General features: G+C 41.5%; 1 protein-coding gene across 1 annotated transcript in view; it reads left to right on the top strand.

The window, feature by feature from the left end:
- The window catches only part of FAM198A (family with sequence similarity 198 member A), a 28,156-nt gene extending 14,520 nt beyond the window's left edge, over positions 1-13,636 (top strand). The window contains exons 3-5 of the mRNA XM_018562755.1: positions 9,816-9,938; positions 11,895-11,998; positions 13,432-13,636. Coding sequence (XP_018418257.1) covers positions 9,816-9,938; positions 11,895-11,998; positions 13,432-13,636 — 432 coding nt within the window. The remainder of the gene's footprint in view (positions 1-9,815; positions 9,939-11,894; positions 11,999-13,431) is intronic.
- Positions 13,637-13,951: the final 315 nt, after the last annotated feature.

The raw sequence follows: 13,951 nt of genomic DNA, 5'->3' as shown, positions 1-13,951 counted from the left end.
CCAACACCACCTCCCCACGCACCGCAGGGGGCAAAAATGCTAGAGACGGCCCTGTATATGATTGTAAACTGTTCTATTGGTAGCTATTTTGAATTGAGAAATACTGGTTTAATTACTTCTGATTTCACTAGACCAGTTAATCACCCCTCCCGGGCTCTTTCTACACACTGCTCTAACTGCCAGGGGTCAGAATTTTTTTGTGTTTATTAAATTGAAAGATCAGTTATTTAATTTAACTTTAAATGCTTTTCAACAGATATTGCTTTTCAACTTTTGCTGCTTTTCAACAGATATTTACTTTAAAAAGTCAAAAAGCTGCATACTATTTTTTACACAAACCATTTTTTGTGAATTTGTTCCAAAGTTTGCTACCTGTAGATCCTGCCAGCAACAGCACTTCCTGTTGCAGGCTGACAACGCTAAGCCAATGCCTAACAATTGGTAGCAGCCTTGCCAGCCTGCGATACCAGCGGCTTCAGTTTGCCATTGGGCTCCTTATCTGATAGGAAGCCCAATGGCCAAAAAAAAAAAAGAAGCACACAGGGCAGGCTGACAGTGCTAATTAAGAGGTAGTTGCTTAGTGCTGTCAGCCTGTGACAGTAAAAGCTGTTACTGGCAGTATCTCTAGGTAAGAAACTGTGCAACAGATTCACAAAAAATGTGCTTGAAGTGCATGTTAAGGCAAAATGAAAATATAAATATTTCATACATCTCTGTAATACATGCACAGTTTCAGCCCTTAAAACACACTGTAAATACAGAAAAAGACAACACAGTTTTTAATTCCTAAGCATGCCCTGCCTACTTCATTTATGATGCATTGCAAACAAAACAGACCTCTCCTTATCTCCTCCCTCCTCCTTGTCTCCAAAACCCCTTCTTCTGCACAGGAAGAGAGCACAGGAAGTGCTTAAAAGCTAGTAAAACATTGGACTTTTGAGGCATCCCAAAAATTTGACTTGTACAATCATATATCATAAATCAATTCTTGGGGTACCTCAAAAGTCCTATTGCTATGTTTTTAACTTCTTGTCAGTTAATACAGTAAACTTCCCGTTATCGGCATCCACAGGGATTGGTAGAATCCGGATAAATGTAGTTTCTAGTTGCTTGAGAGTAACTATTAGATATAGGTCTAACTAATGCCATACCCCGTATTATACCATACCATAACATAAACTCTGTATTGAATTCATATTAATATTGAAATGCAGTAATCAAAAGCAAATTAAGACAAATAGACACACTTCGAACAAATTAAGACAAATAGGCACACAATCGTTTCCAGGATAATACATGCCACAGATCAACAGAACAGTGAGCATACAGGGGATTTTTTTCTGGTTAGAAGAAAGTTTGGTTAGTTGATAACAGAAAGGTTACTGAATCAGTGGCGGACCTAAGGAACAAAGGGCCCTGGTGCAAGAATTTTTGTTGGGCCCCCCCAAATAAAAAACCCACAAACACAGCGTTCTCCTCCCGCAGCGCTCGGCCGGCTTTCACTTTCTCTCCTCCCCGCTGGGACACAGAGCAGCGCCCAGTGGGGAGGAAAGAAGGCAGGGATGTGCCGCTGTATTGCAGAAAAATTGCACTTTTGGTATTTAGCCAAAAGTGCCATTTTTGGCCGATATGTTTTGGCGTAGTATATTGGTGCGTCCCTAATATATACAGCAATGCAGAATGGCATAGGCTCAAGAGGACTACACATCCCAGCAATAATTTATATAACAATCGCATTTCTGTATAAAGTACTGCTGAGATTTGTAGTCCTCTATAGAGGGTGCCATTCTGCATTGCTGCAACACCTGATCCCTGGAATGACCAACAAGCGCAGACTCCCGTCTCTCACGCTTTCAGAATATGCATACAGAGCGGAGTTAATGGTGGGCTGTGTGGGCTTTCAGGTGGCAGTGCGGAGTTAATGGTGGGCTGTGCGGACTATCAGGTGGCAGTGCGGAGTTAATGGTGGGCTATGTGGACTTTCAGGTGGCAGTGCTGAGTTAATGGTGGGTTGTGCGGACTCTCAGGTGGCAGTGCGGAGTTAATGGTGGGTTGTGCGGACTCTCAGGTGGCAGTGCAGAGTTAATGCTGAGCTGTGTGGACTTTCAGGTGGCAGTGCAGAGTTAATGGTGGGCTGTGTGGACTATCAGGTGGCAGTGTGGAGTTAATGGTGGGCTGTGCGGACTATCAGGTGGCAGTGCGGAGTTAATGGTGGGCTATGTGGACTTTCAGGTGGCAGTGCTGAGTTAATGGTGGGCTGTGCGGACTCTCAGGTGGCAGTGCGGAGTTAATGGTGGGCTATGTGGACTTTCAGGTGGCAGTGCTGAGTTAATGGTGGGCTGTGCGGACTCTCAGGTGGCAGTGCGGAGTTAATAATGGGCTGTGCGGACTCTCAGGTGTCAGTGCGGAGTTAATGGTGGGCTGTGCGGGCTATCAAAAGAACATAAAAAGTGCTCTCGGATGGGGAAGGCTAACTAAAAAACATGCAACCCTGGGAAACAGGAGGAGAACCTGTAAATGCAAAACGACAAAGGAACACAAAGGGCACAAAAACAATGGAGCACTAGCTAACTTGGCAAGACATGGCAGAAAAATAACTGTATTGACACTTACATGTGGATCCAGGGACCAGAGGATGGACAGCCTGTGTGGAGGATCGGGACACCCGTGGTGTGTGTGTGCCCGAATCTGGCTGGTGTACTGCCTGGAGGAGTTAGTCCACGGAAGGAAGGGAGGCTGTGAACGAGGAGAGGGGAAGCAGAGCGGGGACTCAGTCCGTGGTACCGTTGAATGAATTCGGGATCTAGGCAGTGTGGGGGAGACTCAGCCGTGTCGGGTGCAGGCTGGGCTGCTGTGGCCGCGGCTGTAGATGTCCGTGCTCGCTCTCTTTCAGATCGGTCAGATCGGAGATGCTCTCCTCTCCGTAACAACCTCCATCCCGGGTCTGATGCGGGCAGGCCGACGGGAGCTGCGGTGACGGCCGCACGTTAAGTTCGCCCCGCTACGCCACAGATACTGGGGGCCCGCCGGCCGCTGGATACCGATCCGGTGCTATCCGGCGGCCGGCAACTGTGCTGGGCCCCCCCAGGCTGAGGCCCCGGTGCGGTCGCACCGGCTGCACCGGCGGTAGTTCCGCCACTGTACTGAATAAATGTTTGTGGTAGCAGTTTGGGCCTCTTTTTCATTATATGGCTGCTGTTTAAATCAAGAACCCAATTATAGTTGCAGCTTCTGCAATACCTGTAGCTATTGAATCCTGAAATTACTGAAAGAGTGGACTTTATAGTGAAGGTATAAATCTTTCTACAACATGCATTTTTAGATGCACCAACAACGATAGTTGCATCACCATGCCTTTATTTTCCTCTTCTCTAAACTATAGTATCAACATGTGTAGTCAACGTATCTTTTATCTATTTTTATCTGATATACAGTATGTCTTGCAAAGCCTCCACTTCATCAAATCTATGAAGTGGAAGATCAGCACTGGCTTGCATGTGTACATTGAGTATAAACAGGGAGCACATGTTAGTAGTTAGTTAGTTAAGCGTTTCCTGCCAGACTGTTTCCCTACTGAGCTGTACAGCAGTTGTTGAGGTAAACTTTGCGTTCTTTTTGAAGTTGTTTCCCTAGAGGCACTGTTGGATTACTGTTTTTGCTCCTGTAGATAAAAGCAGTTTAAAGATAACTCATCAAAACTCTTTAAAGTAGACCTGCCTTGCATCTTTGACATATGTTGGCTTTATAAAGGTATTGGTAGATACGGTGAAATGGTCATCACAGTTCTGATCATTCTTGCATTTATGGGTTCCATCAGAGGAGATAAAAGCTGTAACTGAAATTTTCTTATTGCGATACTCACTTTTACCAGAGCAGATAATCTACAAAGTGACCTAGAAAGATATCAAATTGCTAAAGAGTGTCTTAGGACCCGGTTCTTGTATGTAGTGGTGTTTCTCCTGTGTTTAGCTGCCCATGCCCACAGCCCAGCTATGCAGTGACTTCATTGGTGGGACTTTAGAGAGATAGGACATGGAGCAGGCATTGACATAAATAAGTACATTGTAGCAATCAGAGCTTGCATATTTATAAAAGATATGTCTAAAAAACGAAAAAGAACACACATCTGACCGCCTTTGAATATCTTTTGCTGATCTTTAAATTAGTGTAAAGCTGGTGATATTCAATACAACCTGTTCTGTGGATAAAATAAAATAATTTCACAATATTGCAGTATGCATGAACATAGACACCTGCCAACCACATGACAACTCCCAACTGAACTCTACACAACTCTCTGACACAAAGGCACTGCATTGTGGGATTGGGTGGAAGGCATGTATAATCTCCAAAATATATACAAAGGAGGCACACTGCTATCCACTGCGATATAAATGCTATGAAATTAATCTATTCATTTTTGGCTATTGGAAATTACGGCTGATAGTTTTCCTATTTTATTTTATCCACTTTAAGGCCATCTCTTTACAAATCAAAATCCACCCCGTGAGGTGACTAATGGTAGATGCAGCGCTGAAGTCTGTGCATGCCAACTCGTCGCTTTTTTATGACATCATCACACCGCTGGAGTCTTCTGGATCCTGAGAGGGCACATAAGGTACCAATAGGTAGTGTACACCTAACCCAGGCAGTGAAAGAAGAAGGCACCACCTCCTCAACAGAGAACATAGAAGTCTCACAAGCATTGATTTAGACAAGTAAAAGAAGCTTTTAGATTATTATTTTTTTTAAACCCAGTCATTGGTCATTAGTAATAGTCACATTTTGTTTTATTTCGCAGTAAACTATATATTGCATCAAATGTAGCTTTCCTTTTTACATATCTTTCCTGACTTTTTTATTCTTACACCCTTTTATCATGGCACTATGGAAATTTCACATACTTGTCAAATATGGCTCGCTATTCAATGCATTCCCCTTCAGACAGCTAAATGGTCCATTCCCATGAATCTGTGCAATGTAAACTATTACGGGAGACTTTCTTGCTGAACACACATTTTGTGTGTGCTGACTGGTCTAAAGTATGGCAGCCTTCCTAAACCAGCAGACTCTATTTGCTTCTCAACCGCTCTTTAAACAGACGACAGAGCAGAGAAGCAAGTATCTTTTGTCTGGGTTCATGTTACTAAGCCTAGTTTATTTCATGATGTGTGCACTGCACCCCAGACTGTCAAAGATTCATTCTTAGAGCGCCCCGCCATACTCTGGAGATCCTTGCAGGTCAGACTTCCTAGAAAGGTAGGACAACAAACTCTAATTTTCTGGGTTCAATTAAGTGCAATTACTGTGTGTAGTCTGTAAAAAAAAAAAACATTAGCAGGTTTCCACAAATACCCTTCCAAAAATTCTAGTAAAGGAGTCGCTTTATAAAATCTTTGTCAATGTTCATTTATAAATTGTAACATTCTGAGAAATAGCATAATTTTCCTTCCAAGCATTTAGTAATGAAAACCTCCACTTCAGGAATTGTTGTTGAAAATAGGACAGCAGTAATTAAAGCATAATTAAAATCTCTCTTTTTTTTCATATATCTACTGCTTGCTAGCAGTAGATATATGTAAAAACATAAATAAAAAAAGTTACTAAAAAGAGTTTTACTTACCTCTGTCTATGCTGCTCGCTCCCGTCTGAATATCTGAAGATTTTTGAGCGGCCGGGCAGCATGATTGGGCGGGTACATGCGCAGTAGAGATCTTTGGCCGGAGGAAGAGGAGAGACCCAGTGTAAGTCAATGCACGCAGCCTGGCAGCAAGCACGCGGACAAACTCCGTGAGGCACAGAATACACAGCAGTCAGCGCTTGAGGGACTCCTGAAAACTACTGGAAAGAAAATGATCAGATCAAGAGGCATCATTTAGGGTAAGTCCTTAAAGCAGCACTGGGGGGGGGGATATTTGTGACTCTAATGTCACTTTAAGTGTAATGTGGAGACCTGCACTGTAGAAGCTGCCCAAAAAAGGCAAGAGAAGGGCAAATGACTAGTCACCAGTATTGCCGATAGGTTCACTACAGCTGATCTTTTCCCCGTTACTAACTTATCATGTTTCGCTTTGCACTATCCCTGTGTAAAGGCCACCTTGGTAGAAAAGCAATACTTTGCTTCCTCGTGTCAGAGCTGCCTCCCGAACGCTCGTGATCTGATGACTTGTGGAGTATTGGTCAAAAAGAGCAGGAGAGGTGTATTAAGAATAAAGAAGAAGCAGGGAAATGCATGCACTGCAGGTCCTCAGGTACAGCATTCTTTCCAGCAAGCCCTCTGGAGAACAGTGAGCAGCATAGTATTGACATCACCAAATCCACTCCAAATCTTGTTTAGACTAGCAGTCAGGGGCAGCAGTGCATTAGAGGATCTCACACTGCAGATATACATCATTTAGGCTACAGAGCTTGAAATATCTAGACAAAGTCACTTCATATTGGTTAGCCACAGTTAACAGTTCTAGGTGTCCCCTATAAGATAGCAAATCTTCACTTTTTGAGTCCAGGTCCACTTTAATTACCTCCATTTTAGTGGAAGCTCTTTATGGAAGTGCAGCAGTACCATTGAGTCACTACTTTCCGCCTTTGTTATTATTATAATTGAATTTGTTGCCGCAATAAAAGTCTATGGGGCCACTATTGCAGTCATTAATTCAGGTAAATAATAACAGGGACTTGAAGTAGTGAGCTAATAGTAACCTCTCATGCACGTACTGGCCACTGTTAAAACCACCACACACCTCTCCTGCACATACTGGCCATTGTTAGAACTTACACAATCCTCTCCTGCACATACTGGCCATTGTTATAACCTCCACATTCCTCTCCTGCACATACTGGCCATTGTTATAACCTCCACATTCCTCTCCTGCACATACTGGCCATTGTTATAACCTCCACATTCCTCTCCTGCACATACTGCCCTCTGTCATACCAGTCTTCACCTGTACATACTGCCAGCTGCCATACCACTCCTTACCTGCACATACTGCCTATATCTGCACATACTGCCCACTCAGGGCCGGTGCTAGGATTTTTGCCTAGACAGGCAAAGTTGCATTTTTGCGCATGTAAGACCTGCAGGACTCTTGCTGTAGACTTGCCAAGCAAATTCACTACAAATTCAAAAAGTGTCAACTAGAACTTGTGCTGCAAGTATTCTGCAAGTCTACAACTTGCCTGGGAATGTGTGCAGCAAGTTAGAAAGAATTACAATTTAACCCTGCCACAAGTTTGTGGAAAGTTATCCTTGCTATCTGGGATACTGCCTGCTGTCATACCTCCTCACCTGCACATACTGCCCACTGCCATACCACTCCCCACCTGCACATACCCCACACTGTCATACCACTCCTCACTTCTCTCTTACATACTGCACGCTGTCATACCTCCTCACCTGCACATACTGCCCACTGCCATACCACTCCCCACCTGCACATACCCCACACTGTCATACCACTCCTCACTTCTCTCTTACATACTGCACGCTGTCATACCTCCTCACCTGCACATACTACCCTCTGTTATACCACTCCCCACCTGCACATACTGTCAGCTGCCATACCTTCCTCACCCCTTGCCTGCACATACCCCACACTGTCATACCACTCCTCACTTCTCTCTTACATACTGCACAGTGCACGCTGTCATACCTCCTCACCTGCACATACTACCCACTGTCATACCACTCCCCACCTGCACATACTGTCAGCTGCCATACCCTCCTTACCTCTCTCCTGTACATACCACACTCTGTCATACCACTCCTCACTTCTCTCTCTGGTACATAGTGCACGCTGTCATACCTCCTCACCTGCACATACTACCCTCTGTCATACCACTCCCCACCTGCACATATTGTCAGCTGCCATACCCTCCTCACCTCTGCCCTGTACATACCACACTCTGTCATACCACTCCTCACTTCTCTCTTGTACATACTGCACGCTGTCATACCCCCTTATCTGCACATACTGCCCACTGTTATACCACTCCCCAACTGCACATGCTGCGCTGCTGTCATACCCCTCTCACCTGCACATACTGCCACTGACATAAAAACTCCCCTGCTGTCAGACCACTTCTCACCTTTCTCTTGCACATACTGCATGCTGTCATAGCCTCCTCACCTGCACATACTGCCCACTGTCATACCCTACTCTTCTCTCTCTTCCACATACCGCATGCCATCTCCATTTCTCTTTCAGTAAAGGTTTTATCTAAACTTAAATCAACAGATCACAGCAGTGTGGCAAAATGGAATAGTAGAATATACTCCTTGGCCAAATATTAGGAGAGTTCTCCTTTAAGACAGCTTGAGATACTGCATGTTGCAAAAGGAAAAGTTTTAATGGAGTCTCTTTTCCTCCATCCTTAGTTGACTACTTCAGCTTTGGTAATATTTCAGGAAAATGTGACATAGGAGTATGGAAGAGTTTACACTACAGGCATCCAGCAATCACAGCTGCAAGAAGAATATTTTAGATTCCAGTTCACAGCACTGTTACAGTAATTATTCGGGCTTGGCAAGCAGAAGGAGCTATGTCATCTATGTTTTTCAGGCAAAGGATATAAATCAGTTGTTTAAGGTCATTTTTTATTTAATTACAGTCCGTACATGGACAGCCAGGATAAATGTAAGAGAATTTAATATAAACATTATAGCCCTCAGAAACCATGTCGATGGCATTTGGTCAAGTGTGGGAGTCTATAACTCTCGCTCTGTGTTACAGTGCCACCCAGTGGCCACAATACAGTAAACAAATGATGGCTGAGCCATACTCCCCAGAGCGCAAAGATAGAACAAAAATACAATAATATAGTTATACATTTTGTGTACAGGTAGCTTCATGGAATCATATCTTAACCATTCTGGTGACACAAAGAAGGAACACGTGTTGCAGATAGTTGCAATCAGTTTTTATAAGATGGAAATTAATTAAATTACTTAGAATATTAGGAAATGTGCATGTTCACGGAAATAACTTCAAGCTAAAATATTTCTCCTAATAGAATAACTACTTTTTATGTTAAAATGACGCTGCTGAGATCTGGTTGAGATGGAATTAGCTATTCGATATTGATTGAAATATGCAGCGCCAACATCGATTAACAAATGTGTCAATTTTAGCATAAACTGTGATCAATATGTGAACAATGTGTACATAAATATGAATAAATACCTCCAACCAGCATTTAACCTTTTCAGAGACCCTGTGGGATTGATTGTCCAGGACAACGTTTTTTTATGAAAAGGGAAAAAGAACATTTTAATATTTATTGTGTGTTTTCGATTGTTTTATTCTTTTGGCATATATATTTATTGGAGGTATTTATTCATATTTATGTACACATTGTTCACATATTGATCACAGTTTATGCTAAAATTGACACATTTGTTAATCGATGTTGGCGCTGCATATTTGAATTTCTGTGTGTTGACCTAAGGGTCATTTTTTGCTGCAGCCTCCATATTTTCACGCTAGCACGTACATTTAGAATAATTTATTTTATACCCAGCGCAGAATAATTATACATCTTCAATATTCTATATTGATTCCCTACTAAGCAATTTTTTAGAATAAGCCTCATGTCATTATCTTGGTCTATTGGTTAGGGAATGTTCAATTTTGCAGACAGATGCGGTTGATAACGTAATCCCTTGATGGATTGCAAAATGAGTTCTAAAATTAATTTTTAACATAAGTGTTATCAGTTGGTATTTACACTATTTAGATTGCATTAAAGGTGACACAGTAAAAAACAAAAACAAATCCATAACAGTGTTGTGCTGCAATGTGCTCATTATTACACAGGTTCAGGATCGACTAGACCGTTACTGTTGTGGATTTAAGCCGGGCCCTACAGAGCCTTGTGTAGAAGAGCTGCTACATGACAAGTGTCGCAACCCAAAGGAACTTGTCTTGGTGCACATTCTGGTAGGTACTAGTATTAGTTTCTGGTAATTATTGGTTTTTGCAGGTCTACGGTTAAGCAACAGTTATAATTCTGAAAGCTCTGAGATAAGTCTTTCTTTGAGAATAAGAAATTACCTTGTTTGTTGCGCATATCAAAACATGGTAATTGTGCATACCCATATTTCTGTGAAGATTCCTCTCATATCTTCAAAACATGGTCCCTGTGCATACCCATATTTCCGTGAAGGTTCCTTTCATATCTTCAAAACATGATCCATGTGCATGCCCATATTTCTGTGAAGGTCTCATCTCATATTTTTCTTTAAACATGGTCAGTGCGTATACCCATATTTCTGTGAAGGTTGCTCTCATATCTTCAAAATATGGTCCATATGCATAGCTTTATTTCTATGAAGGTTCCTCTCATATCTTCGAAGCATGGTCCATATGAATATTCATATTTCAGTGAAGGTTCCTCTCATATTTTCAAAACATGGTCCATGTGCATAGCCATATTTCTATTAAGGTTCCTCTCATATTTTCAAAACATGCTCCATTTGCATATACATATTTCTATGAAGGTTCCTCTCATATTTCCAAAACATCGTCCATGTGCATACCCATATTTCTGTGAAGGTTCTTCTCATATCTTCAAAACATGGTCCACGTGCATATCCATATTTCCGTGAAGGTTCCTCTCATATCTTGAAAACATGGTCCATGTGCATATTCATATTTCCGTGAAGGTTCCTCTCATATCTTCAAAACATAGTCCATGTGCATATCCATATTTCCATGAAGGTTCTTCTCATATCTTGAAAACATGGTCCATGTGCATATTCATATTTCAGTGAAGGTTCCTCTCATATCTTCAAAACATGGCCCATGTGCATATCCATATTTCCATGAAGGTTCTTCTCATATCTTCAAAACATGGTCCATGTGCATATTCATATTTCCGTGAAGGTTCCTCTCATATCTTCAAAACATAGTCCATGTGCATATCCATATTTCCATGAAGGTTCTTCTCATATCTTCAAAACATGGTCCATGTGGACATCCATATTTCTGTGACGGTTCCTCTCATCTCTTCAAAACATGATCCATGTGCATGCCCATATTTCTGTGAAGGTCTCATTTCATATTTTTCTTTAAACATGGTCAGTGCGCATACCCATATTTGTGTGAAGGTTGCTCTCGTATCTTCAAAAGATGGTCAGTGTGCATACCCATATTTCTGTGAATATTCCTCTCATATTTTCAAAACATAGTCATTATGCATCCCATATTTATGTGAAGGTTCCTCCTATATGTTCAATCAAAGATGAACCCCATCCTGAATGAAAAATATGCTCTACTCAAACTGTGTTAGTTATAATATTACTTTACACTGCGAAGTGCTAGTCTGTATGAGCACCTAAAGGAAAACCTGTCACGTTTATCCTAATCCATTAAACCATGTAATTACAATAAAATGTAAATTGCAAAGCAGGATAATCTATATCATTTTCTTGGGTCTCATGTCTAAAACATGCCTTCAAGACATAAATCAAATGCAAATATAGAGGAAATTATCTGAATTATTATTTCAGTGTTTATAGTAGTTTCCGAGCTTCTTTGACACTTTCAACTTGCTTCTTTCTTTAACATAAGAGTTAATATCATGGTCAAACATGATGTAGGTTTCCTTCTGCAGCTGTCAGTCAGTCCCTGTTTGGCCGAGAATTTTTAGACCGCCTCCTTACAGGGTCATCCCAAGGTGTGGTGTCGCCCGGAGCGGCCACCGGGTGACACCCAGCCGTGACGCCATTGCACATGCTTGACTTAGGATCATTCTCTGCCATTCAAAGCCTATGGAAAAATCATCACATATTCCAGTATGGTTTTGGTTATAGAATGCAAATTACAGTTTAATCCCCAGAAAAGTACCTGATTTTGTGTATGAAAAATATTCTTCATGTTTCTTTGTTTTTATAGGTCCGCCATAGTGACCCTTCTAATTTAGTTTACATTGACAATGCTGGGAGACCAAACCACCCTGAGGACAATCTTAACTTTAGACTCCTGCAAGGGATAGATAGGTAAGAAAAAATACAAGCAGGCTCTGTGGTGATGGTCAACGGTCTTGTACTGATTAAGGATAAGTAGCCTGATTTAGAAGAAACCGAGTTCACTGCAAAATTACTGAATTTACTTTGGCTAAAGTCACTTCTAATTGACTCCCTTATTTCACTGAAATGTCAGCACATAAACCTCAATTTCATACACTGAAGTTTAATTTCCACAGCCTGCCCTGTCCGAGACCACCACAGGCCAGGCAGTGCTAATTTCTCTAATTGTGCCAATGATGACACACTAAAAAGCTCCACCCTTCATGTGAAGCCACACGGTCTCTGCCAAAGTATTGCAGAAAGTGCAAGATGATGTCGCAGTAGGTGCACAAATGCATAATGCACATCTGGGACAAGTATATGCACTCCATTGCTGCAGGCAGGATGTTACCAGTGGTATTGCAAACCAACTGGGAGCTATATCTAGGCTAAGGATGAGTACAGTGATTTTGGGAAAGCTGAGTTTGCTCCAAAATCCTGCTTCTGCCTTCGGAAACGTTTAGGTGACACTTGTCTCTAATTGACTCCAATGCATTTCGCCAAAATGTCTGCAAAACGAATAACCTGTGCAGATTGAATCTAGGTGTTATGCTGAAGTGCTGAATGTATTCCAGCAGATGGCACGGTTGCACATGTGGACTGATCTTGTTGCATTGGGGAGGTCTTCTCTCACATCCTGTCTAGGCAACCAACAGGCCATTTCTTTGACTTGATTTCATATTACCATTGTCTAAAATGCACTTTCTGAAATCCCTTTGGTACAATCCACATCACTGGCTCCTTAGTGGATTCTCTAAGGAAGAGAGAATGCACGCCAGAGAGGGGAAACTGGACATACAGCCACAAGTTCTCAGTGGTCATCTGGACAGGATGTAAGGTGAAAGGCAGAAAGAGCACTAAAAACCTGATGAAAGTTCTAACCCTTCATAACTCTATCCAAAATAAAAGCAGTTTTGGATTCCGACATACTGTAATACAACAAACATTTAAAATATGACTATAATTTTAGTTAATAATGTTATAAAATGTATTAGGAATAAATTGTCCTCATGCAGAAGCATCCCTCTTCAGAAAAAAAGGAAATATGCTAGGCAAAAATGTGGATGATACCTATATTTCCATGGTGAAGTAGTTTTGTCCAGAACATTGTTCAGTGATTGAAGTTTGTGAACAAGTTTTTACAAAATTACATTTGTGAACAAGTTTTATTTTCATCTCCCATTATAAGAGATAACAGAACTTTGATAGTATTTAACAGTATTTTGATATTTAACACTTTTCATATGCTATATAATGTCTTGGCATTGAGGGCATACAACAGTTCTGTAAAAATGGACATAATTAATCAAATATTTTATTTCCATCACCCCACTATGACTGATACTTCTTTTGCTCTCCATTAGGTATCCTAGATCAGCAGTGCAAGTATTGAAGTCAGGATGTTTACATGACATGCTATTAACATCGCTGCAGATGGATCACGTATTCTGGGAAAGCCAAGGAGGCTTCCAGGGAGTGAAAGCATTGGTGAAAACCATAGTTCAAAGAGGACAGATTCTTGTGGAATACATAGAAACACACAGTTTCCTCCTTACTTCTCATCATTAATATACCTTCAACAGAGTTTATATTTTTCTAAATACTGTGAATTTTTTTTATTGGATTCTCTTCTCATCTGGATGTTGACCCCAGAAACATGTTCACTAAGTACAGTGCTCAGAATGGGATGTTTACTGACTAGTTTACATAGTTGTTATATTTTTTGTGGTTATTAATTGGGCATGTTAAGTGTCCTCTAACCATAGTAAGTGCCCTTTGTTAACTGCCTGGGCAGAATACTAGTTCCAGGGCAGTGTCACATGTTCACAGCATCACAGGTTGTACCTGCATCAGAACTACTATTTGACTTAGGGCTCAGACAAT

Source organism: Nanorana parkeri, unplaced genomic scaffold (assembly GCF_000935625.1).
Source record: "Nanorana parkeri isolate BGI_ZX_2015 unplaced genomic scaffold, ASM93562v1 scaffold597, whole genome shotgun sequence".
Classification (NCBI taxonomy): Eukaryota; Metazoa; Chordata; class Amphibia; order Anura; family Dicroglossidae; genus Nanorana; species Nanorana parkeri.
The sequence above is the reverse complement of the archived record's forward strand: the minus strand, read 5'-3'. Positions and strand labels throughout refer to the sequence as shown.